The 27751-nt window shown below is 39.4% G+C and overlaps 1 protein-coding gene across 4 annotated transcripts; it reads left to right on the top strand.

Moving 5' to 3' along the window:
- The first annotated feature begins 185 nt into the window (after nucleotides 1–185).
- Nucleotides 186–26379, top strand: GPR63 (G protein-coupled receptor 63). Of its 4 annotated transcripts, XM_032683975.1 has the most exons (5): nucleotides 186–450; nucleotides 15746–15831; nucleotides 20480–20557; nucleotides 22109–22231; nucleotides 23677–26379. In XM_032683975.1, the coding sequence occupies exon 5, from the start codon at nucleotides 23819–23821 to the stop codon at nucleotides 25076–25078; it is 1260 nt and encodes a 419-aa protein (XP_032539866.1). In that variant the 5' UTR covers nucleotides 186–450; nucleotides 15746–15831; nucleotides 20480–20557; nucleotides 22109–22231; nucleotides 23677–23818; the 3' UTR covers nucleotides 25079–26379. The 4 variants fall into 4 exon arrangements, with proteins under 4 accessions (XP_032539866.1, XP_032539863.1, XP_032539865.1 ...); XM_032683972.1 differs by lacking the exon at nucleotides 22109–22231; XM_032683974.1 differs by lacking the exons at nucleotides 186–450; nucleotides 22109–22231 and adding an exon at nucleotides 693–764.
- The last annotated feature ends 1372 nt before the right edge of the window (nucleotides 26380–27751 follow it).

Raw genomic sequence — 27751 nt, forward strand, 5'->3', positions numbered from 1 at the left:
TGCGCGCGCCCCCGGGAGGCGGAGCCGCGGCGCGGGCGGGGCTCGGCGGCGCTGCGGCGGCGGGACGCGCGGTGCGGGGAGCGCTGCCGGCGCCGGGCAGGGACGGACGGAGGCAGGGAGGGGAGAGAGGCGCTGGCTCGCCTGCCTGCTCCTCAGTCCGGCGTTTCCGCGGCGCTGCTCGGGCAGCAGAGCCGCCGCCGAAGCCAATGGGGAGGCGGCGCTGAGCGGGCTGCCCTCCGCGGGAGTCGGCAGCCGAGGGCAGCGGCGCGGCGGGCGAGCAATGCCTCTCACTTCTCCGCTCGCGCTTCCCTTCCTCCTCCTCCTCCCGCTCCCGGCTCTGAAGCTTTTGTTTTCCCCAGCTGCTGCGATGGCAGGAAACTTCCCGGAGGGATGGGTTCAGGCCGCGCTTGTGCTGCGCCGGGCTCCGCAGGGCACCGGCCGCGCCGTGAGGTGAGCCGAGCCGGGGCGAGGAGCGCTGCCGGGCGGCAGCGGGAGCAGCTCCGCGGGGCCGGCGGGACGGGCGGCAGGAGTGGGGAGAGAGTTGCGCCGGGAGCGCCGCACGGTTATGCCGGTTCGCCCCAGCCGGGATCCCGCGGCCAGGAAGCCGCTCCAGCCCCGAGGATCCGTATCCGTGGGCTGGGACGGTTCGGGGGCCGGCGCCCCGAGGAGGCTGCGTGGGCACCGCGGAGCCGGGCGCCCCCTCTCCCGGTGGAGCCGCCGGAGCCGCGGGCGGGCAGCGGGGGCGGGAGCGCTGCCAGCCCCAGGTGGGCGCTCTCGGCCGCGTCCCATGGCCCGTCGGGCCGCCCGTGGGGGGTTTCCTTCTCCTCCTGCTCCTCCGTCGGCGGTGGTGCCGGCGCGGAGGCGGCGTGCGGGGGCCGCGCTTCCGCCGGGGTTCCGTCCCCGGGAGGTGGCCTGGCTCCCCTCGGCTCTCCTGGACCGGCCCTCCGGGCCGCCGGTCAGGGGCACGGGGTGAGGCTGGCTTCTTGCTGTCACCTACTTCTTTACGCTCCTGCTTGTGCACAACTCTTGAACCTGCCGGTGTCAGTACGGTGTGCGTGTGGCTCCTGGAAAAAAATAGAAGTGCCTCGCTTGGTTTTGATGATTTTTCATCTACTTAGACGCGTATGTCATTTTTATTTGGGTGTGCTGCATGGTTTTCCTCATACTTGCTTTGTAAAAGTCAGATAATACAGTGCAGCCTACTATATATATTTATATATGTATGTATATATAAAACCCAAAGCATATAATTAAGTTTTCCTTGTAAATCAATAAAAACACTTTTCCAAGAAAACGGTTGATTTACATAAAGATTTACAGGTAACATACATATTTTAAATGGTCAGAGCAAGTTAGATCCATGCCCAAGAGGGTTGTTAAATGAAATTGTTTGTCCTTACTGAAACCATGAATGCTTAAGCAGTGGCAAAAGGGTTTTGCATAATGCATTTTCTGTGGGACATCTTACACATTCTAACATTAGAGCAAAGGTGTCAGAGGCATCAGATTATAAAAAGGGCAGTTTTAACTAGACCGTTTCTACATAGATGAAAATGTAAAAAACCTTCAGATTTGTTTCAAGATTAATAACATGGAATAGCTGTGTATTGTCAGTTGTCAAATGTGTTTTTACTGTTTTTTTTTGCACAGTTCTCTCTTGTGAAAATATATTTGCCAAAATTGCTGTAGCTCCAGGATAACATAATAGACTCACCAGTAATTACATTTTTAGTCTACAGAGGCAAATTTGGTAATGACTAATAATTAGAAGAAAAATAATTTCTAAATAACCGTAATTTGAAATATTTACTGCCAAATGATCAGCCCTCAGAAGCACAGCCTCTTACGCTATTCTACATTATTCATGTAGAGGGTAGCCTTACTGTAAGAATGTATTCTAAATGTGTAAATTTTTTCTTTTTTTAAACTGAGAAAATAAATGAGACTGTGGAAATTAGTAGATCATATGCAAAGTCTGCCTACTCAGAGGAAACAGGAAGAAGCTAAGATGAGCTCTACTAATTTCTAATTTTCTTCTTGTGTGCTACAGTGCGTAGGTGACTTTTGTCAGGTGGTGCTGATCAGGCAATGCTTATATGCTTCATCGTTGCATTTGCCACTTTTAAAATATTCCTTTAGGAATAATAGCAGATGAAGCCTGGAGAGGCTATGACCACTTCTCTGCAACTAATTAAATGCACCCAAGGCTGTTTTCTGGTTCTGAAGCCAACTCTTGTGGATTGGCCCTTGTCAATGCTGCTAAACTCTCTTGCCTTCTAGAGTGGGATAGCTGAGTACAAGCTAGTGATTGTGACTGGCACCTGGCCTGTGTTAAATCCAAAACCGTACCTCAAAATTGCATGTAGCTGCCCTGTGTTAGAAGAATGCTGTGCCAGTCTGACAGTTCATCAGTCTGTGACTGAGGGAATTCTGTTTCCTGGGAATAGTTCCTGACACTGCTTGATTTACTAGTGTGGACATAGTCTATCTGTAACATAGTCTATCTGCAGGTAGCCTTCCTTAACACTGTACTCAATAATAGTGATTTAATTTCCGTTCATTGAGGATCTCTAACACTATAAAATGCTACTTTTCTTAGTCAGCTGCTTAGAACTGGCAGAGCTTTCTTCCTTTCATCTCCACTTCTACACGTGGGTGAAGAGGGAGTAGGTGAATGCGTGGTGGCTTTCCCACTTCTCAATAAACGAGAGGTAAACAGGATCAGGGAAAGGCTTATGTGACTTGTTCTGCTTGTCTGGAAATATGTTCCCAGGGCAGTGCGGGTCCATAAGCAATCGTGATGGCTAGATGTGAATGCAGTCACATGGTGGTTTGCTACTTTCCTAATGTGTTACAAGTAGCAAGTTAGGCAGAGCAAATGTTGGGGTTTTTTTCAATGCTCTAAAGGGTGTCAGGCTTCATTGTTACAAATGAGGAAAGTGAGGCAAGAGGAAGTGTAACTATTATCTGAGGAAGCATAGTTGTAGGATCCAGAAGTAGAGTCTCAGATTGAAATTGTTCTGTCAGGTTGCAGTGCTTCTCATAGACATATAAAGTACTTTAATAGAATGGTGTACTTCTTATCTCTGTTATTTGCTGGCAGCCTTTATTTTGCTAACCTAGCTAGTAGTACAGTTTGAACTTAAATAGGGTAATTGTTTAACTATCTCATTTCCAGTTGAAAATAACACTTAGATACTTATGTAAACCTTACATATGTGATGGGGTTGGGTAAATGGTCTAAAGTGCTTTCCCAAACCGGCAGCTCGGCTCAGTGAAATTCCAGTTGATTTCATATGAATGAAACCTTGTAAAATACAGTTCTTAATTTTGAGACATTTCAGTGCCGTGCTTTAGGAGAAAGTTGAGCTATCCATTTTTTTTTTCATGTGTAAAAGCACTGATTCAGCAAGGTGACACACTGTCAATGTCTGAGGAGTCCCACTGGTCTGAATGGCACTTTGAGAAATCTCTTACATAACTGTAACCTAATTTACATCAATCTAGATGTTTATTATACACAAGCTGTGTTTAAAAGAATACTGTTAAGACCACATAAGCCCAGAAGTGTTTGGAAATTTAAAGCTTTGAAGTGATGATGATGTGGCCTTTGGGAGCTGTGCTTTATACTGTTCGGGACCAGTTTTTTTCAAAGCACTTTGCATCTCAAATCAGACAACCAAAATTAAAGAATGGTTATGATTTTTGCATCTCTTCCTTGATTTTTCTCCTCCTGAGAGTTACTAAAGCAAGGCTTGAATTGTGTCGATTAGGTATGACATAGTGACAGAGAATAATTGTGGAGAAAGCAAGGTTTTGGACACTTGTTCATCTTGATGACTAATGCACTTTCTAAAGGAAACTGGATTCTGTGTGGATAAGTAGTATTTAGTCACATAGTTAAAGGCTATATCTTAGTGTTTAATTTCAGTTCTATAACTGCTACTTCTCAAGGCTTCAGAGCTTGACTTTTGAACCATGATAGCATTAATTTTTTAACATAGTTTTTGGGTGTATAATTCCCCAGTGCTTTTTTTTTTTTTTACCTCTAAAACAGATAGAAGCAAAAGGTGTATTTTTTTTTGGGGGTATCTTTGATCACTTCTTATGTCCTAAGCAGAGTTAGAACTCTCTAAATGCCAACTCAGGCTGTAACTGTCCAAGCTGTAGCAGTAGGTCGTGATCAATAGGTGGATTGACAATGAAGGGAAATAGCATACTTTAAACATGGATTATGAAATGACCCACATTACCTTATAATTTTTATGTAATATGATGTCACTGACTTAAGGAGGATGGTGAAGCTTTAATGCTTTGTTTCCATTCTGTTGTCCACAGGGCAATGCTGTCTGGTGACTTTACTGTTGTTTTCCCTGCAATATTTTACTGACCTGTTTCTTCTGGGCCATCTTGTTGCCCAGCTGCTGCCTACATTTTTCTGCCGATCCTTTTCTTTGTTGATGTAATATATAATTTGTAGTTGCTAGTCACTTCTGTTAGCCAGTTAGAATATTTTATCCTAATCTAGCATGCAGCCCTCTAGTTGCATGGGTCAGGTCAGCTGACCAAGCAGATCAGGTCAAGAAAGCAAAGGGGAAACAGGCTTTCAGATCCTATGCTTAGATTTTACAGGCTTTCTTGAGGAAATAATCACTGTTATAGCCTGAGTGGACTGAGGCTGGAGCATAGAACTACAGAATAATTGAGAGTGGAAGAGGCCTCAGGAGGTCATGTAGGCCACCACTTGGCTCATTGCTGAGCCTGATTGAAAGTTAGATGAGGTTGCTCAGGATCATGTCCACTTGGGTTTTGAATATCACGGAAGATGGAGGTTGCACAGCCTCTGTGAGTAACCTATTCCAGTGTTTGACCACTGTCACTATGAAGCTTTTTTCGTAAGGCCTAATTGAAGTGACCCATACCGCAGCTTGTGTGTGTTTTCCCTTGTCCTTTGTTGTGAACCTCCAAGAAGAGTCAGATTCTTGTGCTCATTAAAAGCAAAAAATATTTTTCAGATGCTTAATAACACACTCTCTGTCATGAATATAGATAGCTTTTGCCAAGCATGTGAAAACCTATCCTCTTCCAGTCAGGTTTGCACACCTTATTCAATAGCAGGCTGATCAAATCAGTTGAATAACTTTTTTGTTTATGTGGGCAAAATAAAAATCTTTTGCTAGCCTTGCTTTTTGAAACAGATGTGATATTTGACATTTCTCCTTTCTTTCTCTCACACGATCGTGCATTGTATTTTCCATCAGGTGACTGCCTCATTATGTGCAGTGAAGGGATGCTGGTGGTTTAGGAGGTAAATCTAAGTCTTCAAGCTGAGCTTCTGAAAAGCCAGCTATCTTGTCCTGTGATTGTGATTTTTTTTTTCAACCTTGTTAGGTGTATGGACCCCTGCATAGCAAATTTAAACCCACTGACTATGGGCTACCTTTCAGGACTCTGTTAGAAATGATCTGCAGAGTACTGTGGTGGCACTGAGATGGTCTCAACTAGCCTTTCAGGCACAGTCAATGGAGAAAATAAGCCTGTCCATAAGGTGGTTTATGATACATGTGGCTACATTACTTGCTCAGTGTCTTTCTGCTTTGTATCATGAGAGTCTCAATGGCTGTTTTAGCCTTGCTATCCAGCTTTTAGGACAGCCACATTTAGGCAAGGTTAATCCTTATTGAGCACCTTTTCAGTCCTTTATTTTCTTGTCATTGTTCAATATATGATCACATGTCTTATTTACAACCTATTCTGAATGCTTAATAATTAAACTTCAATGTGTGTTTCTTCTGTGGTGGTGTTCATATCTATAATATCTCTGTTCTTAAGGAACATTTAAGTTATCTTCATTACCTTATTGTCGTGTGCAAGTTGTATTCTCATTTTAAAAACAGAAAAAGGGAAAAAAGCGATAGAAAAATGTTCACAAACAAGAGGCGTTCAGTTTGTGTTGCTTTGAGCAAAAGGGGAAACCTTTGCAACAAAGCGGAAGAAAAAGCGTGTATTTTTAATGCAAATTGCAAAGTAATAATCCTGTCTTTCTAAAGCTGTTTTAGAACTTCAAAACCTGATACTGCTTGGAAGTGGTTACTGCTACAAATCTTCTGCATCAGTAGCATAATTCACACAATTATCCCTTTCAAAGGATTGTACAAGGTTCATTGTGTATAATGATAGAAAAGAGACTGATATCTTGTGAAAAATAAAGGTGACTTTTTTTTGTCAGACTTGAAAAGTAATTTGAAAACACATTGTATGTTGATTAAGTTCTTCAGTAGATAATACTCCAACAAGTCTTTTATTACTTGATCATTTTGATTTCCACTCTTCTGTCAGTTGTCACTTCTCAATTTCTCTAGACCTTTTTCTTGAGACTTACATGAGACTTGTGGATGTGTTTAGGAGTATTGAATGTAATATATACATGATATTTTGATGTCACTAACTATATGTGTATATGCTTTTGCATATCTAAACTCCAAAGTGCAGATAATGTTTTCAAATTGCATTTGTATACAAATTATCTGTGCTTCATCTTATTACCAAAGTGATTTTAAGAACCAAAGTAAATGTCCAAATAAAAATCCAAACTTCCCACATTTTGCCAAAGACATGTTATAAAACATTGAAGGAATATGTGTGCTCTATTTGCATTTCCATTCTCTCAACAGTGCACTCATGCACACTAGTACCCCAGACCTTCATATGCTTGTGTTGAGTACTCTGGGTAGAATTTGTGGCCTGGAGAGGAACTACCAGTTTCTTTTTGAAGCAAAATCAACTGAGTCACAGTGGGGCCTCCCACCACTTGCCTTATTTCTGGTGTGAAGGGTTCATGAGTTGGTAGAGCAGAGAAAAGCTAATTCCATCCTTCAGACTACTGAATTCATTCAACATGTCTGCTGAAGCTCCAAGTATGTCATTTATGATAAGGAGGTGACATTTAAAAGAAATTTGGTAATATTTAATAATGACTCATAAAGATATGTTGAGAATATTTATAACAGGTAGAAGTTGTATTATGCATTACTGATACTGGGGCATCTGCAGCTACTATTAAGAAATTTCCCTTGCATTTATTACAGGGATAGGGATGGGGTTGAGTGCATTTGCTGATTGAAGTTGTTTTGCCTCCCCATTCCCTTCATTTTGATAAGAAGGCAATTTCCAACTACATTCTTCTTTTCTTGAGATATCAAATCAAAGCATGAAATCTCAGGTAATAGCACTTCAGCTGTTGAACTGCTAGATCCAAATAAACTGGATTAAATGTGTATTTTCAAGTCCACTGCAAATAATAGACTTGAAAAAGCATCTCCACTGTACACTGCCAATAGAGAGATATACTTTGATATATTATCAACAAGGCTGAAAATGTAACAGCCCTGGAATATTCTCTGTGTTTTCTGTGCTGTTTTGAAAGTCTGTCTCTCTTCTTGAATATGCAACTATTTCAATAAGTGATCAGGTTCTTCGTTTCTTGATGCCAGTATAAATGAGTGTGAGTTAGGCATTGAGTCAGAGGCTGACCAGTTGCTTTGGTGGTCTTCCAAAATTTCACACTTCTGAAATAATGAGACAGATGGGTGATCTTGATTCCGTTGTGGTGTTTTGTGGGCTCCTGACAAGCTTGGCAAGCTCCAGAGCACATTGAGGATCCCAGCATCTTAACTCCAGAGAGGGGGGCACTGGTGAATCACTCCTGGGGTAGGCTGGTGTCAGCTGTTGACAGGGCAATTTCTGTTTTCTGAAACTACAGAATTGTGAAATGTAGAGGCATACGTCTGAGTCAGATTATGAGGCAAACGTAGATACATAAGGGTATTAATGTACAGTACTGTTAAGAAACAAGAAAAATAAAATAAATACATGAAATGGTTTAGTTGAATTTGCTTTCCAGAAATGCATATCCTGTCTGACTACTGAGTAAGCTTATGTGGTTACTTCAAAGTTGTGTTGAAATTAGGTGAGATCAGTCTCAACCCTAGTAGGAAGAAAATGGGGAGGGGTATGGTGTGTGTAAAAACAGATACTGATAAGGAAACAGACTTACCTAAGACCTGAGGTTGGGACTTCGTATTTATGAGCACTTACTAAAGTTGCCAGACATTGCCAAAAGGCCTACCCAGTTCAGCCTGCTCAAATCTGTCTTCAGTTGCTGTCAGCAGGTCAGAGCAATATGGACTTGTGGGCCACTACTGTACAGTAGAGTCAGGTAAAGCTATGCAGGTTTGTCACTAAAATAGCTCATTGCATGGCAGAATCCTTCTGTGGATTAAAGACTGTTGATAGGTCTTTGAGATATAGGCAATGAGGAGGTGGTTCTACTCTACATAACTACATGAGAACGAAATTGCCTTTTGCAGGGTTGAAGTTGCCAAATTCATGCAAAATGGTATATGCTTAAAATATATTCTGTGATTTTAAGTTGCATCCATTCATTCTGGTGATAAAAGTCTGATGTTATCCAGTTTCATTGGGGAATTGCTAGTTATCCTCCAGGTCTTGAGCTAGCTTTCCTGAATATTTTGATTTGGGGATTTTTACACTCTTGATATTTAAATGTTGCTGTTTGGTACTGGATTTTTAGTTTAGTTTGTATAGATGTTATTTATAGTTTAGATGCAAAAAGTTGAAGAGTAAGTATTTTTAAGACAAGTGGCTCTACTTTGTAACGTTATTAGCTTTCATCAGGCTTTCTTTGGCTGCTGTTAGTAGCATTGCATCCCAGGTCTTTTAAATTGCTTCTCTTAGAAAAATCTTAAGAGAACTGATTGACCATGTGCAGTTCTGAAGGCTCCTTCAGCTGGGCACAGTGAAACAAAGATGAGAGAAATATTTCTGAAATTCTTGGTGAAAGATATTCTCAGTGCAGGAACCTCTTATTCAAACTAGAGCAGGGAAGTTTGTGTGTGTGTTTTAAGAACATTATTGCCTTTCCAGATTCATTTATACGCTCACTAATCATGATGACTGTATGCTGTTTAAAATATAAATGTTTTTGAGCCTATTTCCGGTGTATGAGAGGATATGGTTTGGGAATTTAGCTTTCTGCAGCCAGATGGATTATAGTGTTGCTAAGGAAACAGACTATAAATGAAATGGCAACTGAATGTCCCTAGAACATCAGACTGCTTGAAGCTGGTATTTTAAACTCATTTAGGTGGGTAGATAGATGATGTGATGAGAAGTTAATTTCCTGTATTTTACAGTTCATTAATTTTTTATTATTTTGTTAGTATTTACAAAAGGTACCTTAACTTCCCACTCAGACCACCTAGTGTGTGGGTCACTGAACAAAAATTTGCTATTGAAATTAGAAAATGGACAAAAGCTGTACAGTAAAACAGATCCTAAAATAATCATTTAGATGACTGACCAGTGGATAGATGACAACGTAACGAAGACCTGGCAGCAATATTGTCCTGCTGAAAAACTGGGATGAGGAAGTGAACTGAGATTCTTCAAAGTACTTTAGAAAGGATAGGACTACTATGGATCTGGTGAAGTTACAGATTTTTAATTTCATGTATAAAGTGTTTAACATCTGTGTTATACCTATTTGATATACATATATGAAGTTGCTCAGAGCAAGGGAATGGAACTGTGTTTTCAATACTTGGTTTGCCCAAGAAGAGACCTTGGCTCTTTTTTCCTAGTGCTTTTGCTGAAAATATGTAAGGTTTCCAAACCAGCGTTATTGACTGATACAGGAGAGGTTTTTTTTCTTCTTACCATTGAGACGGGCATATCTGAGCCATTCTAGCTAAGCATGTGGCTAATAGGGATAAAGGCTTAAATAAGCTGAGCCCACAGGACAGACAGCAACTGTTCCAGTTGATAAGATGGACTGACTGGACAAGGAGAAGGCAGGAAAAGTTCTGCATAGCCTGAAATACCTGCAGACCTCAGACCTTAAAAAGCATATAAATAAGATGTGAATCCTCTGCTCACCAGTGTCTGCAATGTGAGAGGTAAAGGGCTTATTTGGCATTGCTGCTCTACTTCAAGTGCCTTGTGTTCATGCACTTAAAATCCCTTTGCAGGTTGATGGACTTGTAAACTGAAATGCTAGAGAAGGTACCCATGTTCTCAGCATGGTGTGAGTTGTGGTTTTAAGAGAAAAGGAATGACTAGACTATCTAAATGCAATATAATTAGAATTGCACCCACTTCCAAAAAAGCCCTGGTCATAGCAGATAGATAGACAGTGAAGGGCAACACAAAAACCTAACACAAGAGTCTACTCTGCTGTTCTGAAGTTGTATGCCATGCATACAAGGGTGTCAATTCAAGCATATGGGCAAGTGGTTATAGCTTTTTTCAGATTTTTTATTTGTGAGGCATAACTACTCAAAACAAGACTGACATGAACTGAGCATTTCACAGGCTGGGTTTGCTTAAGAAGAAAAGGAATAGTGAACTGGGAGGAGAACAGGTGATGGTTGAGTCTGTAGAGCTTCAGAAACTTGCCTTAGCTTCTTCTGTAACAAAAAGGACATCTGGAAAGCTCTTGGTAAGATTGAAAGTGGTAAGAACTTGCCAAGCAAAGGTAGTCTGTGAGCTAAATATGAAATCGAAGGCTAAGGAAGGTTTTCAAGTGTGTGCAGGTGGTCAGTAGAATTTCCCTTCTATGTTTTCTGAATTGAAATGAAACTGTTTTCAGTAAAACACATTCTGGAAAATTAAGTCATTGTTCCATCAGTGTTAAAACTCTTCAACATGCAGTGTTTAAACTGTTATTTGGAGTACATTTGAGAGAACTGCTTCTGGTCTTTTCAGCCAGGTAGGCAACAGAGGTCATTGTGGAGATGGCTTTAAGTGCACTATAACTTTTCCCTTCATGTTTGTCAAATGACTGGACTTACTGTATTTATGTACTGTCAGTATACATATGGATCAGAATCTGCCACTGTTTTTTCACTGGAACAGTAGCCAGGAGCAGACTATAACTTCATAGTATGTGAAGGATGACTTTTCCTCTTTCGTTGTCTCTTTGCTGAGGGACTTTGGGATTGAGCAAGTTTGTCATGGTGGCTGTTTGTTCGCCAAGGGTGCCTTGAATCTTTCCTGAAAGTCTCTCTCTCATCTTGTGACAAACAGTGTGTTTGTTGTGTGGTGGAAGGAGCTCTAGGACCCATAAGAGAGCTGGCAATAAAGAACATACTGTGGATCAGGTTAACTGTTGCTACAAAGTGCCCATAGAGAGGGATGGTAGGAAGAAGATAATGAGCCAGATGAAAATGTTCTGAAGAATTAATTGTGGCTATTGGTTGAATATTGGTTGAACCTGAATGAAAAATATTTTGAGGGAACTAATGTTAATGAACTGTACTGTAGCCAGATGTGGAACAGGTCTCGCTAGAGTGACTCTTTTTGTGTAAACAAAATAATCATATATAAACAGTTTTGACTTTTGTTGGAGAGATTTTGTAGATATATGTTAAATTCAGATGGATTGTCAATGGAAAAGATAATAGTGATTTAATAGGAAAAAAATCTATATAACTTATTTTCAGCTGCTCTATGAGTTTAAAGCAGCTGCTACCAGAAGCTTGACTATTATTTTATCTGAAGAAGGAAAGTGGGTTTGATTGAAATAGAGAGAAAATAATCAGAAGATTAGACAAAAATGCTTAACTTTAAATTAATCCCAGAGAAAGGCAGGAAAACTATATTTGTATTTTAAGTCTTGACACCTTCAGTAGAATCCTGATACAGAATCCTTAAAACAATGTTTGTAATATGTTGTCTCACACTGAGACTTGTCCAGATGGGAACTCTTAATCTAACTGTCTTTTAATATCTAGTGTGAATAGATTTATAACTAGGATTGTTTCTCCAAAATAGTTGCTATCTTGAAAGCGTTATTCCAGTTGACTGACATGAGCCAAAAATAATTCTGAAGCTTTTAAAAAAAATTAGATTATATGGATAACTATTAAGAATTAGATAGTTTATTTATTCTCTGTTTCTATAATATGAAAAATAAGTTACTATTGTAACATGTAACTGATTTTTAACAGACTCATTTAGACTAACAGCAAAGTGCAGGCTAAATCTGGGGGGAATAATCAAAGGAACACGAATAACTGTTATATTATTTTGTTGCATTGAGCATTTTATGTTTGTGTTTGGCTGAATAGAGATGCTAATAAGTATTGAAAAGAATCGCGTGTATGTATATATATAAGAAAAAAAGTGTGTAATATAAATACATAAATATGCATATAAAGTAAGTATTTGTTTAGTTCTCAGCTAAATCTTGTGGTTGCAGCCTTTTAGTACTCTCAGAACAGGATGCCCCGATCAGCAGTGTTCCTGTTGCTGAAATACAGTCACCTCATTTAACTTTATACCAGCACCTCTTCTCTGTGAGCCAAGTGACAAGAAGTAAGATCCATAACACCTGTATTGCAGCAGCAAGACTCTTGGGCAGGCACAGATTTAGCTGTAGCATGAGCGGAATCCCTGTGGGAAAACTAGAAGCAAGGCTGATTGCTTTGCTCTGGAACTAAACAAAATCCCAGGAACTTGTGTGCAGCATACTGTGAGAAGAAAGTACAAATTTGGTCATTCTAATCACTTTTCCATTAACATCTCTGCATCTTTTTGTAAGAAGACTTTTTGTTAAAATAATCTTGTTTCAAGAAACAGGTACATTTTTATGGGAGAGACAGCTTAAATTCCATCGATGTAGAAATCTGTTGATGATGGTGTTACCATTTTTATAAGGTAAATTTTGTAAGCCCCAGCTTACAAAAGAAGACTGTGTGTTAACAGCTGTTGTCAAAACCACTGAAAAATAAGAAAATTCATCTTTCCCTGTTTTTAGCAGAAAGCAGTGCAATAGTGTATGTTGCGTATACTGGGGCACTACAGAGGAAGTAAGAATGATGTAATATAAGGAGCCTTTATGGATAACCTCTTTACCTTATGTTATATGAAGGTGAAATGTTTTCATAGAGTTCAATCTTTCATTGAGAGAGCATACTGGAGAAGTTTCTGTAGTTAAAAAGCCAAAATAGCCTTAGGACAACTCTGGTAAAGCTTTCTAACTTGAAGCAGGTTTTTTAACTTGCCTATTATCTTCCTATAGATTGACTATTGTTATGAATAAAGACAGCTTTATTTCACTTCATTTTTGCTCATGGATTTATTTTAATATCCCAAGAAAATGTTAGAGAAACTTGATAAAATATGACCATAGACTAGGTGCAAACAGATGTAGAGAGCTGTCAGTAAAGTACGTAACAAAAGTTATTACTCATTTGAAAAGCAATTTCATAATATTTTTAAGACCTTCTCTAGCCTGTTGCTAAGTCTATAATGTAATCTTAATGCTTGTGGGAAACATTTTTAAATTTAGTGATGTTTAAGATCCCTGTGACTTCTGCTATTTCTGTTCTTTGGAAATGACAGCTCCTGGTTTGGGGAATCGAAATAGATCTAACAAGATTTAAATTTCTCTATGATCATCAGTAAGAACAAGTTTTGCACCCTTCTTGCTTATGGTACAGCACTGTCTTGAATTAAAATAGCTCTTACTATGTAGAAGCTAAATCTACAGTTTATGCCTTAATCTGTGTACCCCAGCATCTCACAGCTTCAGGACAGAAAAGTGAAGCTTCTAAATTTGCTTGTCGGAGTCTGTTTTAGTCCAGCTTTGGGAGTGGGGAGCTGGGTTCAGGGATGAATGAATGAATGAGGAAAAGGTCAGGATTACCCTTTCAGGAGCTCTGCCAGGTCTAAATGCCGATATCATCAAGGCTGTAATTCCACAAGTAGAGCTCTTTGCAGAAATAGGAATCCTCACATTCCAATTTCATGAAGGGTTACAGAGCTTTTCCCTTCTGTTCTTACAAAAAAGACCTGACTAATCATTTATAATGGAGGGGAAAAAAGGAATGCTGTTATGAAACAGTGTTAACCTACTGCCAACAGAAAGCTACCTGAAGCAATCCTGCCCAGTTAAGAGCAATCTCTGCAAGGTACTCAAATTTAGTAAAATTTTCCAGATTTACTTTGAAAAAGTACTTTTATTTTTTTCCTTCTTGGAGGCTCGAAGTGGAAGAACTTTGTAGTTTATAGTGATGTTTTGGATGCTTTTCTAAATTGATTTTAAAGATACTTTCATTTTAATGAGAGTTGGGAATATTTTCTGTGGTACTTTCTATGATCGCTTGAGAAAAGAAATGGCTCTTATGTCAGAGAATATGCTTGTACAGTGGGAAGATCTTACAGGTTGTTGCTGTATTTAATCTGTAAAGGCTCCTGGCAGTTTTCTGCCTGCTTGCAAACCTGTTCACTTCTTTGACACTTCAGAAAGAGGGAAGATTAGTAGTTCATATTACTTATCTCACTAAAGAGGGAACAAACCAAATGGTGAAAGTCTATAATAATCCAGAGGCTATATTTTATCTCTTTTATACATAGCTAAATCTGAGACTTGTATTTTTCCTTCCCTCCTTGTTCTGTGGAATAAATGTAAAGATCAAATTTGTATGCTAATGGAAAACAACTTGTATTAATAGATTATCATAAAAACCTTTCAGACACTGACTTCCATTGTGGCTAGATAATGTGGTTTTTTTGCAGAAGGCAGATTTCTCAGCAGACATAAATCTGGTAAATCAGGCCTTATGTTTTGGGTGTTTAAAGTTTGTGTTAAGTTGGCTGCAGATACAGAAACTCAGTGCTTGAGTGACTGTAGGAGCCAGTACGTTCTGGGTGGTCTTCAAGTACAGTTTGTTCTTATCGCCACGTGAACTCATTCGTTGGTTTGTCCTTCAAGCTCTGTGTACAGCTTTTATTTAGAAACTTGTTCCTGAAGGATCCTGACATCTTTTGCGCCAGTGTGGAGGTGACTTAGAGATGTTCCTAAAGCTTATTCTGGCAGAATTTAAAACTTATGTAGCCTTTTAAAAATAGTGTGTGAAAGTGTCTGTGGCCCATATCTTTGTTCTCTTTATTTTTATATATAAATAATATTTATAAACTAATTAGATCACCTAAGTCTATTAGTGTGACATAAACTCAGCTTTCAAGGCTCACTGAAATTTTATGGCTTCCTTCTAAGAGTATCAGTAAAAGCTACATTGAAAATCGACTTTCTTAGTTAAGAACAGGTATGCCATGATAGAATGTGCAACTTTTTAGCTGTGTTAGGCCCAGTTTGCAGAAATAATTTTAACTACCTAAGGTGTGATGATTGGTACAAGTGCATGTAAAGAAAGTGCTGAGATCCTGCACTGAAACTTTCATGGTTTATTCTTCCCCTCTAGACCTGTTTTCTTGCTCTTTGTTTTTCTGATACTGTTATGCTAATATCTTTGCATTTGGGCAAAATTTATTCATCATCTCTATGATGCTCAGTAGTACCTCGTAGATTTAAATGTCATTGTTTTGAGAGTCTTTGGGGATATCAAGATCAGAACCCTGATGGTTAAGGCCAAGCATGTATTTTCATAGATCCAATAAGACTTACAGCAGCTAACAGCTGTGTGCTTGTCTACAAATGAAATAAATGTGTCTGAATGAGACCTAAAACATGTTACTCCAGTCCTGGCAAATGTTAGTATTAAATGGTGAGATTCTTATGATCTGTCTTTTGTTAGGAGACACAGTGTATTCTACTTTTCCCAATAAAAATAAAGGTTTTTTTACAGGGAAAATTTTGCTATCCTGATCTTGTCCTGCCTTGAGAGTAAATATGTCACATTTTACTTTATTTTTTTGGCAGGTTATTTGGGAAGGGAATACTTTGTTGAACACAACAGCACAAGATGACTTATGATTCCTGCTCTTCGTGGGAGCCTGTCTGGATTGGTATGCTTTGTGTTTTGTTCATTGGTTTTTGTTTTGTTTTGGGGTTTTTTTGCTACACTGACATATAGTGATTGTATGTATAGTCCGCTTAAAATTTAGGAAGCCAAGCATTTAAGAAACTTCCAACTTGTTACCTGTGTGTTAATAACTAGAAGGAGACTATGAATTAAAATAGTATATTTTCAGTAATGTTTTCAATGTTTACTGTTGTTCTAGGTACTGCAGTATTTAATTAGCTCTTCATCATGAATATAGTTATATGACCGTTTAGCTACTGGGAAAGTTAGAAGGCGGGGAAATATGACAGTACAAGAAATGAACCTAGAACTGTGTAAGTCCTTTCACATGCTCTACAACTTGAGAACATGAGTTTTCCTGAGAGCTAAGAAAATAGGATTATTCTTTACATTTTGCATATTTGTGGTTTGCCATAGTAATAATGGCTGACATTTCTTGACAGTTAATGGCTCTCTGAATTAAGGACAGAAGGAAATATCCTCAAGAGGGCAATTAGTTGTACTAAATGACCCAAAGCAGAGGTGACTGTTTTCCCACAATTGCTACAGTAGTGTTTATAGAGTGGAAAAAAGGACAATTTCCTAAATTAAAGTAATGCCTCTTGTGAATAGTTTTATGGGTCATCTACTCATGCAGTGGAGTTGATTAGTTTCAATTTAGGATATGTAAATATGTATTAAAACTGAAAACTGCTGGTTCCTTTTAGGTAAGAACATTGTCCCTGCTGATTTGTGCTCTGACTCATTCTTTGCACTGGCTTTAGCAGAAAGGATTCCATTGCAACGTGTTCCTGCCTCTACTTAATTGCACAGGAAACAATGCTTGTTTCATATTGAGAGGGGTGTATGTCCTGGGCTGCTTTGTACAATAATGGGGTGTCAGAGAGCACATACTTGAGTATTTTCTATTGGCATATAAATTGTTTTGAAAACAAAATATGCTCATGGCCTTCATGCTTGTTATTGTTTTTCCCCTAGAAATACTTTGCTTTTTAAATTGATTTTATGTTGCAAAGATAATTTTTGCCAAAATTTGCCTTTAAAATAAAACCATTAATAGTAGCTATAAACATGCAGATACTCCCCATTTGTAACCTTAAAACATCCCCAAGAAATAGGATCACTGTACCAGGCATTGCTAGCTTCAAGTTTCTGAATAAGAATGGTGTTTTTGTGTGCTAGACCAAATCTTGATACTGGTCAGTATTGAAAATATGCTTTTAGCAGACAAATATATTAAATCATTGAACATTTTGGCAGCTGTGTTCTGATCTGCATTAAACCTGTTATTATGGCACTGTTAGGTTCCCTGTTACTGATTTTGACTGATGTTGCCTTTGCATATAAGATATAATGTTTTATTTCCAGTTGAGCATGCTCTCCGAATTTTGAACAGAAACCTTTTAGCTTCTAAAGCTGTTAAAAACAGATGCCATAGTTCTAGCAATAATTATGTTTGATGAATGGAATTTGTGTGTTATTTAGCTTTAAGTATGTACTGCATTGAAATAATTGTGTCTATTATGTTCCATAAAAAGAAAGTTGCATATGAACGAGAACCTTGCTTGAGAGAATATGTGCATACACAGTAAATTTTAGCACTGAAATTGAAAACAGTGATTGTATGAACCTCTTTTGCATCTGAAAAGAACCTGTGAGAGCACATGTTCCAAAAGTGAGAATGCTGTTACAAAAAGGTATCTATCTGCCTCTTGCTTGAGCACTTGACCATCAATAGCCTTACCCATTTAAACTATCAAAGCATGGTTGTCTTTTACAAGATATGTGATTACCATTCAGGAATGACTGTGGCTTTGAAATTACAAGATCTGTCTTCCTCAAAGTTCGAGTGAGGACTGAAATAGAATTGCTGTGAAGTTATCTTAGTGGTTCCTTTCATCTTATATTTCTATCTTTACATAATTTTGGGGAAGTTGGAAAGGTAGGAAGAAGGATGGGGGAACACATTTAATAATCATGTAGATGCTCATGGTAGAAGCCCTTTAAGTAGAGAAAAAAAAAAGGACTTATGACTGCAATAGAAGGGATCCTCTTGAATTTACTGGCTAAATTGTCAGTCACTTTTATGAAGGATGATAACTGAGAAAGAGCATTGCCTGCAGGTTAGATAAGTGTAAATCCAAATCACATCTGAACATGCGGATTCCATATGCACTGCACAGAAACATTTCATACCTCAGAGTGATAAACAGAGTACAGAGAAGAGTGTTGCCTGGAAATCATCAAGAAGCAGTGAGCACAGGAGCAACACTCAACAGTTACTTTTTATGTTGAATTCAAAGCCTGCAGTCCTCTTACTAGGTTAGGTGTCTTCTTTGCAAGAGTTGATCAGTGCTCACTCTTTCGTCCTTGAAAAGATACAGCTGATGACTTATGCAACAGCCAAATGCCCTCCACTCATTTCCACTTTAAGCAGTTGGCTGGTCCAGGCAGCAGCTTGCATGAGGTCATTCTCCTTCTGTTAACGCCACACAGGAAAACATACAAGCATCACACTGAGGGGAGGAAGCACAAAATAGGAGGTAGCTATTTGCACAGTGAGCTGGGATGGTGAGAGAGCATATGTGAGATTACTTTTCTTAGACACTTTTCCTGGGTTTGTTAGGAATAGGCTATAGATGTCTGTGAGTCCTTTGTCCTTTGCTATAATCTGGATGCTCCTTGTCTTGAGAAATGTGGAGTAGCACAATCTTTCTGACCGAATTAAGGGTGCAGAACATCTTTGCTCCTGCTCCCCTTGTCTGGTTCCTTCTGTTTAGAAGGAAAATTTATGATAAAGCAGTATTTTCTAAAACTTTGGTCCTTTAATGTGGAATATTAGAATTGTTTGGTTGGTTTTTGTTTGATTTTTTCCCTCTTTAAAGCTTTTATGATACATGTTACCATCTAAGCCTCTGCTGAACTTCATACCTCAGAGTATAAAGTTATGTGGCATAAAGGATGTAAACTTAAGCATAAAGGATGTAAACTTAACCTAAGTGAGCAGATTCTGTTGTGTATATTTAAAGTTAGTCCAGTAACTGCATATGTATGTGCTCAAAAGTCTGTATTCAAATCAGATGGCCATGTACCCTTTGCAGTCAGCAGAGGGAGATGGGTGATTCACCTCTTCCTGACATGGACATCTATATAAAGATCATGTGCAATATGTCCTAAATTGCCTTCTTAATCCACGGAAGCTCTATGGCATCCACAACATCCTGTGGCAAATGTTTTCACAATTAATTGTGAAATAATAATTTCCAGATCTGGGCTTCTCAGAGACACGGACATACTGGAGAGAATAGAGTGAAGGACTACGAAGATGATGAAGAGACTGGAGCATCCCTTCTGTGAGGAAAGGCTGAGAGAGCTGGGACTGTTCAGCCTGGAGCAGAGGAGGCTCAGGGGGATCTTATCAATGTGTGTATATATATATATCTATACCTGAAGGGAAAGTGCAAAGAGGACAGTGCCAGACTCTCTTCTGTCATACCAGGTGACAGGGCCAGAGGCAATGGGCAGAAGCTGAAACATCAGGAAGCAATTTTTTTTCCACTCTCAGAGTGAGTGAGCACTGGAACAGATCCCCCAGAGAGGTTGTGGAGTCTATCCTTGGAGATACTCAAAAGCCACCTAGGCATGGTCCTGGATGACTGACTCTAGGTGGTCCTGCTTGAGCAGAGAGTTTGGACAAAATGACCTCCAGAGGTACCTTCCAACCTCAACTAGTCTGTGTTTTTGTGATTCCTTTGACTTTTCGTATTCTTATGTTATGAAAGACAGCAATCATTCACTTTCCCTGTGCCACTAATAATTCTGTAGACCTCTATGATACCTTTTTCTAGTCACCTTTGAATAGAGATCGGGTGGTGCAGAATTGAACATAGTACTGAAGATAAGAAGGTGCCATGGATATGTACTGTAGCAGATACCATATCTGAATACACAATGTATATAGCTACCTCCTGATTTTCTTCTCAGTGTCTTTACTAACAATTCTGAGCACTTGGCTGATGTTTTCATAGACTAGACTATGAAAATTTGAAGATCTGTTTTTCTTCTGGGTGGTAATTATTGGTTTATCACCTGTTACTGTGCAGATAACTTTTTTTCAGTCCAGGCAGAGCTTTATCTCTAGCCCTGAATTTTATTGGGCAGACTGGTAGCTTGCCACTACTCCTCAAGAGATCCTCTATGCCTTTTTATAGTTGATCTTAGTTTTTATTATATTGCCCTGAAAAACAGTTCATGTTCATCATCAGCAAATGTCATAGTTTTGCATTTCCCTCTTCTCTTCTGCAGGTTGATGAGCTTGGACCCTAGTATAGATTTTCTTTGTAGGATCATTCTGGTGACCTTTTTTCTCTGCAAAACTAACTGCTCCTTCTTTTGTTTCCTGTTTGAAACTGATTATTGTCTATAGGAGGGTTTTACATGTATCTAATGGCAGATTAGTTTCTTTTAGAGCCCTGTTGGAGAGACCTTGTCAAAGCCAATCAGAAATGCAAAAGTTACCTTTACTGGCTTATTGCTTACAGAGCTTTAAAAGATACTGCCCAGGGGATCTAATTTTCTTGCTCCAAGATTTTAAATCCAAAATGATTTGTTGAATTTATTCTCTTTTGCAGTCCCTGCAGAATGCTACAGCTTCCTTTCCTCTTCAGTGTTCTTGTCTTGTGGAGTCATAAACCTCAGTGGAACTTGGGGTGAGATTTTCTTGTTCATTTGCTAAAATATTTCTTACTTATTCTGGAAAGTTCTGTTAATCTTTTTGCTGTTGGTTCCATACTTTATTCTAAAAAATATATTAAAGAAGACTAGTAAAGGAAAATTTATAGAGACCAAAGAAAGAATAATTTTGGCTAATATAGATGCTTTAGCTTGTAATTAGCATTGAGGTTTTCTCTAAAAGAGTTAGTGTAAAAATGAAATTAAAGAGAAATAATGGGGGGAAAAATCTAGAATAAAGTTAATGGAATTTTTCATTTTTGCAAAAATGTCAATATACATAACTAGTATACTTTTGTTGAGTTTTACAGTCTTTGAAATATAATAGGATAAAATAGAAAATTATGTCATTCCCTCCCATTCAAGCAGTCTAACCCCTCTAGGAAGTGGAATTTGTATGACTCTCTATTGGGTTTGTGTGACAAGCTTTTGGTAGCAGTGGGGCTACAGGGTTGGCTTCTGCGAGAAGCTTCCTCTCTGACCAGTAGAACCAATGTCAGTTGGTGCCAAGATGGACCCACCAGTGGCCAAGGCCAAGCCCATCAGTGACGGTGGAAGCACCTCTGGGGTAACAGATTTAAGAATGGAGTAAAAGGTACTGTGAAGAAGCAAATTACAGCTGGAGAGAGGAGTGGGAATATGTGAGAGAGCTCTGCAGAAGGGAGGATGTACCCCAGGCACCAGAGCAGAAATTCCCCTGCAGCCCATGGTGAAGACCATGGTGAGGCAGCTGTGCCCCTGCAGCCCATGGAGGTCCACAGTGGAGCAGATTTCCACCTTCAGCCCCAGGAAGACCACAGGCCAGCGAAGGTGGAGGCTGTGACCCCATGGGAAACCTACACTAGAGCAGGCTCCTGGAAGGACCTGTGACCCTTTGGAGGGAGGAGCCTATGCTGGAGGAGGTTTGCTGGCAGGACTTGTGACCCTGGGGGTGACCCATGCTGGAGCAGCCTGTTCCTGAAGGACTGCACCCGGCGGAAGGGACCCATGCTGGAGTGGTTCAAAGAAAAACTGCAGCCTGTAGGAAAGACTCATGTTGGAGAAGTCCATGGAGGACTGTCTCCCATGGGAGGGACCCCATACTGGGGCAGGGGAAGAACGTGAGGAGTCTTCCCCTTGTGGAGGAAGGAGCAGCAGAGTAAACATGTGATGAACTGACTGCAACCCCTATTCCCTGTCTCTCTGCGTTGCTGGTGGGGAGGAGATAGAGAAAATTAGGCACAACGTTAAGCCCAGGAAGAAGGGAGGAGTGGGGCAAAGGTGTTTTTAAGACTTAGTTTTATTTTCTCATTACTCTACTCTGATTTAATTGTTAATAAATTAAGCTAACCTTTATTTTTTTTTGCCAGTGAAGTATTATCCAGTGAAAGGTAAACTTTTGATCCTACACAAAGCATGTGGTCCTTGTGTAAATTCATAAAATATTCCTTCCTCCCATCACTTTTGCCCAACGTTGATACCAAGTAGAACCTGCATAAATACCGTGGGCAGGATTTGTGCTACCAAACATAAGCTGTTTGTGTTAGCAGCACAAGCTTGTCACTGTTTGCAGAGATGGAGAAGATGCCCTCTGAAGATGGCTCTATCCCTTTTCTGATTATAAACATGAAAACAGCCAGAAGGGACTGTTGCAGTCATCCCGAATGAATGAGGTGAATCCCACTTTCTGTTTCTGTCTGTAGTGATCTGTTTTTTAAAAGGGCATAGAATCCATCTGGTTTCCAGCTTGATCAGATGCCAGTGTGCTCTGAGAGTCTTTAATAGTCTTTAACAGTCCAAGATAGAGGGGAGGAGCTAGCACTGAAAAGGGGAAAGAACTCTCAAATCTTTGTATTTTATTTATGAGGATGTGTACATGTAAGTACATGTAATAATACAATACTAATATAATACACGTAAAGATAGTAAATATGAGGCAGCACATGTAAACTATAAAAAGAAACGTTGCATTGTGTCAGTACCTAAAAGGGGCCTACGAGAAGGCTGGAGAGGGATTTTTTCCAAGGGTATGTAGTGACAGGACAAGGGGCAGTGGCCTTGAGCTGAAGTGAGGGAGAATTAGGCTAGATACTAGGAAGAAATTCTTTACTGTGAGGGTGGTGAGGCACTGGAACATGTTACCCAGAGAAGTTGTGGATGCCCCATCCTTAGCAGTGTTTAAGGCCATGTTGGACAGGGCTCTGAGCAACCTGGTGAAACCTAGTGAAAGGTGGCAGTGGGGCTGGAACTGTATGACCTTTACAGTCCCTTCCAGCCCAAACCATTCCATGACTGTATAATGGCAAGGGAGAGAGTTGAGCAGTCTAAGGATTAGATCTACAGGGAAGAAGAGGGTGTACACAGTTAAATTATTTGGGATACCATGTTGAATTAACAAAGACATGCCTAGACTAGTAAAAGCAGGAAAACTTGCTGCCGTGGGAAGAGTTGTAGTGAGCAGAGATAGTTTCCTGCATCTTGATATGAGTCAGTCTCTAAATGCAACGAGTTGAGAAATACTTTTATCCTGTGGACAAGTTACTTGATAATTAGTAATAGGTTAGAATGTTTTGCATGTTTTTCCTGAGACATCTAATGTGGATGACTGACACAGAACCAAGAATTCTGTATTATGTACAGTAACTTGGATAGGTAGGCTTTTTAGTGCTTACCAAAAAGGCAGATAGGCGATACTGATACTATTTAAGCTGTTTAAAAATGTCATTAAAGTTTCCATCTGTAGGCAATTCCAAACCAAAATAATGAAGTTAGTTTAAAAATTATGAGATTTAAGTAAAGGTACTTACTTGATTTATTCACTCTTAATCAGTAAAGTTTGTTTTCAAACAGTAAAGTTTGTTTCCAGCCTTGATTATGGTAGGGAAAAAAACTTGCTGAGTTGTGAGTATTGTATGGTATCAGCAGAACTACAGGAGTAGGAGAGAAAGGCCAAGTATTACGAGACTTCTGTGTCTGGTGCTTAAGTAAATTGTGTCAACCTGAAGTGTAAACATATATTAAAGGTGCTTTTATCATTAAGGAAAGCTGAGCAATCATTTGGTTCCCATTGGTTTCAGAGTTTTACTTTGTTTCTTTACGTTTCTTTCTTATTTTTCAGATGGAAATACTGACATGAACTTAAGAACTTTGATGCTTTCAGACATTGAATTTTGATTGTTAAACGATCAGTTAAAAATACTGCCTGAACAAGATGAAATGCCTTGAAGACTTTTGGTTCTGCTTTCATTTCTCCTGAAGCAATGGTTTTCTCAGCAATGTTGACACTGGCCCACTCTGGGACCTCAAATGCTACTTTTATTGTCTATGAAAATGCCTATACGAATTTTACCACTCCCCAGTTCTTGCTTCATAGTGGCACAACACAGCCATTGAGATATAGTTCAGGTGTTGTGCTCACCACTGAGAGAAGTACTTTTCTGGTAAACACTACAGCTATCCTGCCATCGCAAGAAGTTTTCAGGAGCTTGAGTTTGCCACTCCAGATCATTCTTTCTGCTGCTATGATATTTATCCTATTGGTTTCTTTCCTTGGAAACTTTGTTGTCTGCCTCATGGTCTACCAGAAGGCAGCTATGCGATCTGCAATTAACATCCTCTTAGCAAGCCTGGCTTTTGCAGACCTGCTGCTGGCAGTGCTGAATATGCCATTTGCTCTTATAACAATCATTACCACTCAGTGGATTTTTGGGGATATATTTTGCAGAGTTTCTGCCATGTTCTTTTGGCTTTTTGTCATAGAGGGGGTAGCCATTCTTCTCATTATTAGTATTGACCGATTTCTTATCATAGTTCAGAGGCAAGATAAACTGAACCCTTACCGTGCAAAGATTCTCATTGTGATTTCCTGGGCAGCATCCTTTGTTGTTGCTTTTCCGTTATCAGTAGGGAATCCTAACCTGCAGATACCCTCGAGAGCACCTCAGTGTGTTTTTGGCTACTCTACGAGCCCAGGTTACCGAGCCTATGTGATAGTTATCTTGCTAATTTCTTTTTTTATTCCCTTCCTGGTAATGCTGTATTCTTTTATGGGCATACTCAACACCGTCCGCCACAATGCAGTTCGTATCCATAGCCACCCTGATAGCATATGTCTCAGCCAGGCCAGCAAACTTGGTCTCATGAGCTTACAGAGACCTTTTCAGATGAACATTGATATGAGCTTTAAAACTCGTGCCTTCACAACCATCTTGATTTTATTCCTTGTCTTCATAGTCTGTTGGGCACCATTCACCACTTACAGCCTTATTGCCACGTTCAACAGCCACTTCTACTACAAGCACAACTTTTTTGAGATAAGCACTTGGCTCCTTTGGCTCTGCTACCTCAAGTCTGCACTGAACCCACTGATTTACTACTGGAGGATTAAGAAGTTTCATGATGCATGCTTAGACTTGATGCCCAAATTCTTCAAGTTTCTGCCACAGCTACCTGGCCATACAAGGCGGCGCATTCGACCCAGTGCCATCTATGTGTGTGGGGAGCACCGGTCGGTGGTTTGAAACTGTGGCTCTTTGACAATGATTGTTGTATTTTGGGATTATTTTCCGGCTTTAGGTTGAATTTTGTTTTGTTTCATATGGCTTTTTCAGTATGGCCATATCTTATAACTTGATTTAGTTTTCCACTACTCTGTGCAATTTTGGGAAGATAGAGGGAGGGAAAGTGGTTGGTTATAGTTGGGTTTACTACCAGAACACAATGTAAACAAAATAACAAATGTTACCTCTGGGATTCCATGGAAATCCATTCTTTTAAATGAAAACTACATTTGTAACATTTTGTCAGGTTTATGCTTACTAGGCCTGCAATCTAATTGCAGGGACTTTTTATGCTGCTAAGATATGGTGTATTTAGTTGGTGTGATTTTTCTGAAAAATGTTGCTGCTGTCTGCCAATATAATAGATCCAAAAAGTCTCATTAGATTACTTCTATTTAATTTAACAATATTTCAGAAGTTTTCATTATAGCATTAGAAAACTTTTTTTTTAATATTTCCATTAATATTTTTGTGCACTTTACAAAATTTACTATATAATTTGTTCATTGGAATATTTTATTCTGTATTGAAGGTGTATTATTATTGCTGTTATAATTTGTTATGTTGGTGAATTTCAGTGAAAGACCCATGTAAGTTGTAGGAGGGCAATTTATGTTGGTATAGCTACATGTACATAAATTTGCTGGTTTTTTAACAATTGGTCAAAAGTAACTAACTGCTCAGTTATCAGAGGAGTTAAAAGGAGAAAAAAGAGGAATGGAAGGGAAAGAGAGCAACAAAAATTCCATGACCCGAGGTTTAGGCTAACACAAGATTTAATAATATAGTGTTCATGTGAAAATTATTATGAGGTAAAGGGTGACTGTAGTTATTACTTGAGGCTGTTACAAGCTACTCAAACCTGATGATATGCCTGAAAACCTATCTGAAATAGTGATTTTTGATCCTGCAATTTATACTGTGTTTTTTAGTGATGTTTCTGCTCAGAGCTCATATAAGGCTGGATATGCTCTACACTGTTGAAATCATGCTGTCAGGCATTTGTTGGGATAGAATTAGAAATAGTAGGGTAAACCAGAAAAGAGATGGCAAATAACCCATAGCTGAGGTTAGAATTTAGTCTATATAGTAATTACAGGGGAAGAAAAAATCCTCAACTTGCTTGTTTTACAATTTAAGTATTGGACCAAAACCATAAACAGACAATCACAGAATCATAGAATGGCTTGGTTTTGAAGGGATCATAAAGATCATCTAGCTCCAACTCCACTGCCGTGAGTACGGACGCCTTCCACTAGATCAGCTTGCTCAAAACCCCATCCTTCCTGGCCTTGAACACTTCCAGGGATGGAGCATCCACAGCTTCTTTGGGCAACCCGTTCCAGTGCCTCACCTCCCTCACAGGGAAGAAGTTATTCCTGTATCTTATCTAAATCTACCTTCTTTCAGCCATTACCCCTTATAACAGTCAGCCAGCAGAATTTGCTGGGGATGTAAGTTAAATTCCCCTTTTCCCTCTGATACTACTTTACATTGATTTTTTTTCATTGCCTCTTTGTCTCTGTAGTGGCTGCTGCCTCAAGGGTTTATTCTGCTGTTCTCATCTATTAGGCATCAGCTTCTCTCCCTGAAATGCCAAACTACCTTTCTGATTAATGTCAGGCTGTCTTGATACCTACCTGGAAAGCAGAAAGGCAAAGATTTTCCTTAATGATGGCAAACCAGACTCAGATTATTTTTTTTTTTCAATCAGCTAAATAAATATTTATTGTGAGATAAGTAAAATTAAGATTTAGGTTTGGGCTTTGAAGCTCAGAGCTTTTTACTCTGAGGCTGGGGAAAAATGCCTGTAAAATTTGTGTGTCCTTGCAGTGAGCTTTTTGAGCCCATAACTGAGAACAGGGGCATTGATGTACAACAAACCTAACAACCAGAGCTAGAATTTGGGCTTCTCTTGCTTCCATCTCTCTTTCAGAACCCCAAAACATGAGAACCTCTTCATTGTTCTTGTACCTGAGGAGCAAATAATAGCAATTTTATCTACTTCTGTCTATCTACGCAGTACATGTTTGCATAAAGAAAATACCTTGTTCTGTGTGGATGTCCAGGGACTGCTTGCTTCCTGAGGACAACAAAACATTCACACCCCAATGTGAATTCTTCTTCAATGAAGAACTAATTTAAGTTATCTCTGTTCTTCTCATTGACAGCTATCGGTAAAAGTGTTGGCAGTATTTAAATTTTAGGAGCATAAAAGGAACAATTTTGAATTTAGTAATTTTATTTTTTTAAAAAAGCTGCTAGCTGAGGTTGTGAGGTTGTGGGTTACATGTAAAGTTACATGTTGCCCAGCAGCGGTGAGGTTATTGATGTCCGTGCTTTCCTTTCCTTGTCAACTTCACTGATGATGGTATGGATTTTTCTGATTGAAATGACAGACAGTAAAAGACTTCCACTATAAAAGAGAGTGTTTTAGTGTGTCTTTGCAGTAAAGCTTTTATTTTTCAATTACATTTACATTGATAGCAGAAGTTTATGACCTGGTTAGTATGGATTTTCCGTTTCAGAGCTGTCATGCCTGTTTATCTCTGAAAGCAGCAAAACTGTGCTTAGAGTTAAAGTAATAGAGAGCATACACTGTCTAAATGGCAGGAACAGGTATTTTTGCTGTCT

Source organism: Chiroxiphia lanceolata, chromosome 3, assembly GCF_009829145.1.
Source record: "Chiroxiphia lanceolata isolate bChiLan1 chromosome 3, bChiLan1.pri, whole genome shotgun sequence".
In the NCBI taxonomy this organism is placed as follows: Eukaryota; Metazoa; Chordata; class Aves; order Passeriformes; family Pipridae; genus Chiroxiphia; species Chiroxiphia lanceolata.

Coding starts and splice junctions, on each gene's coding strand:
- GPR63 (XM_032683975.1), top strand. CDS start 23,819: ATGGTTTTCTCAGCAATGTTGACACTGGCCCACTCTGGGACCTCAAAT.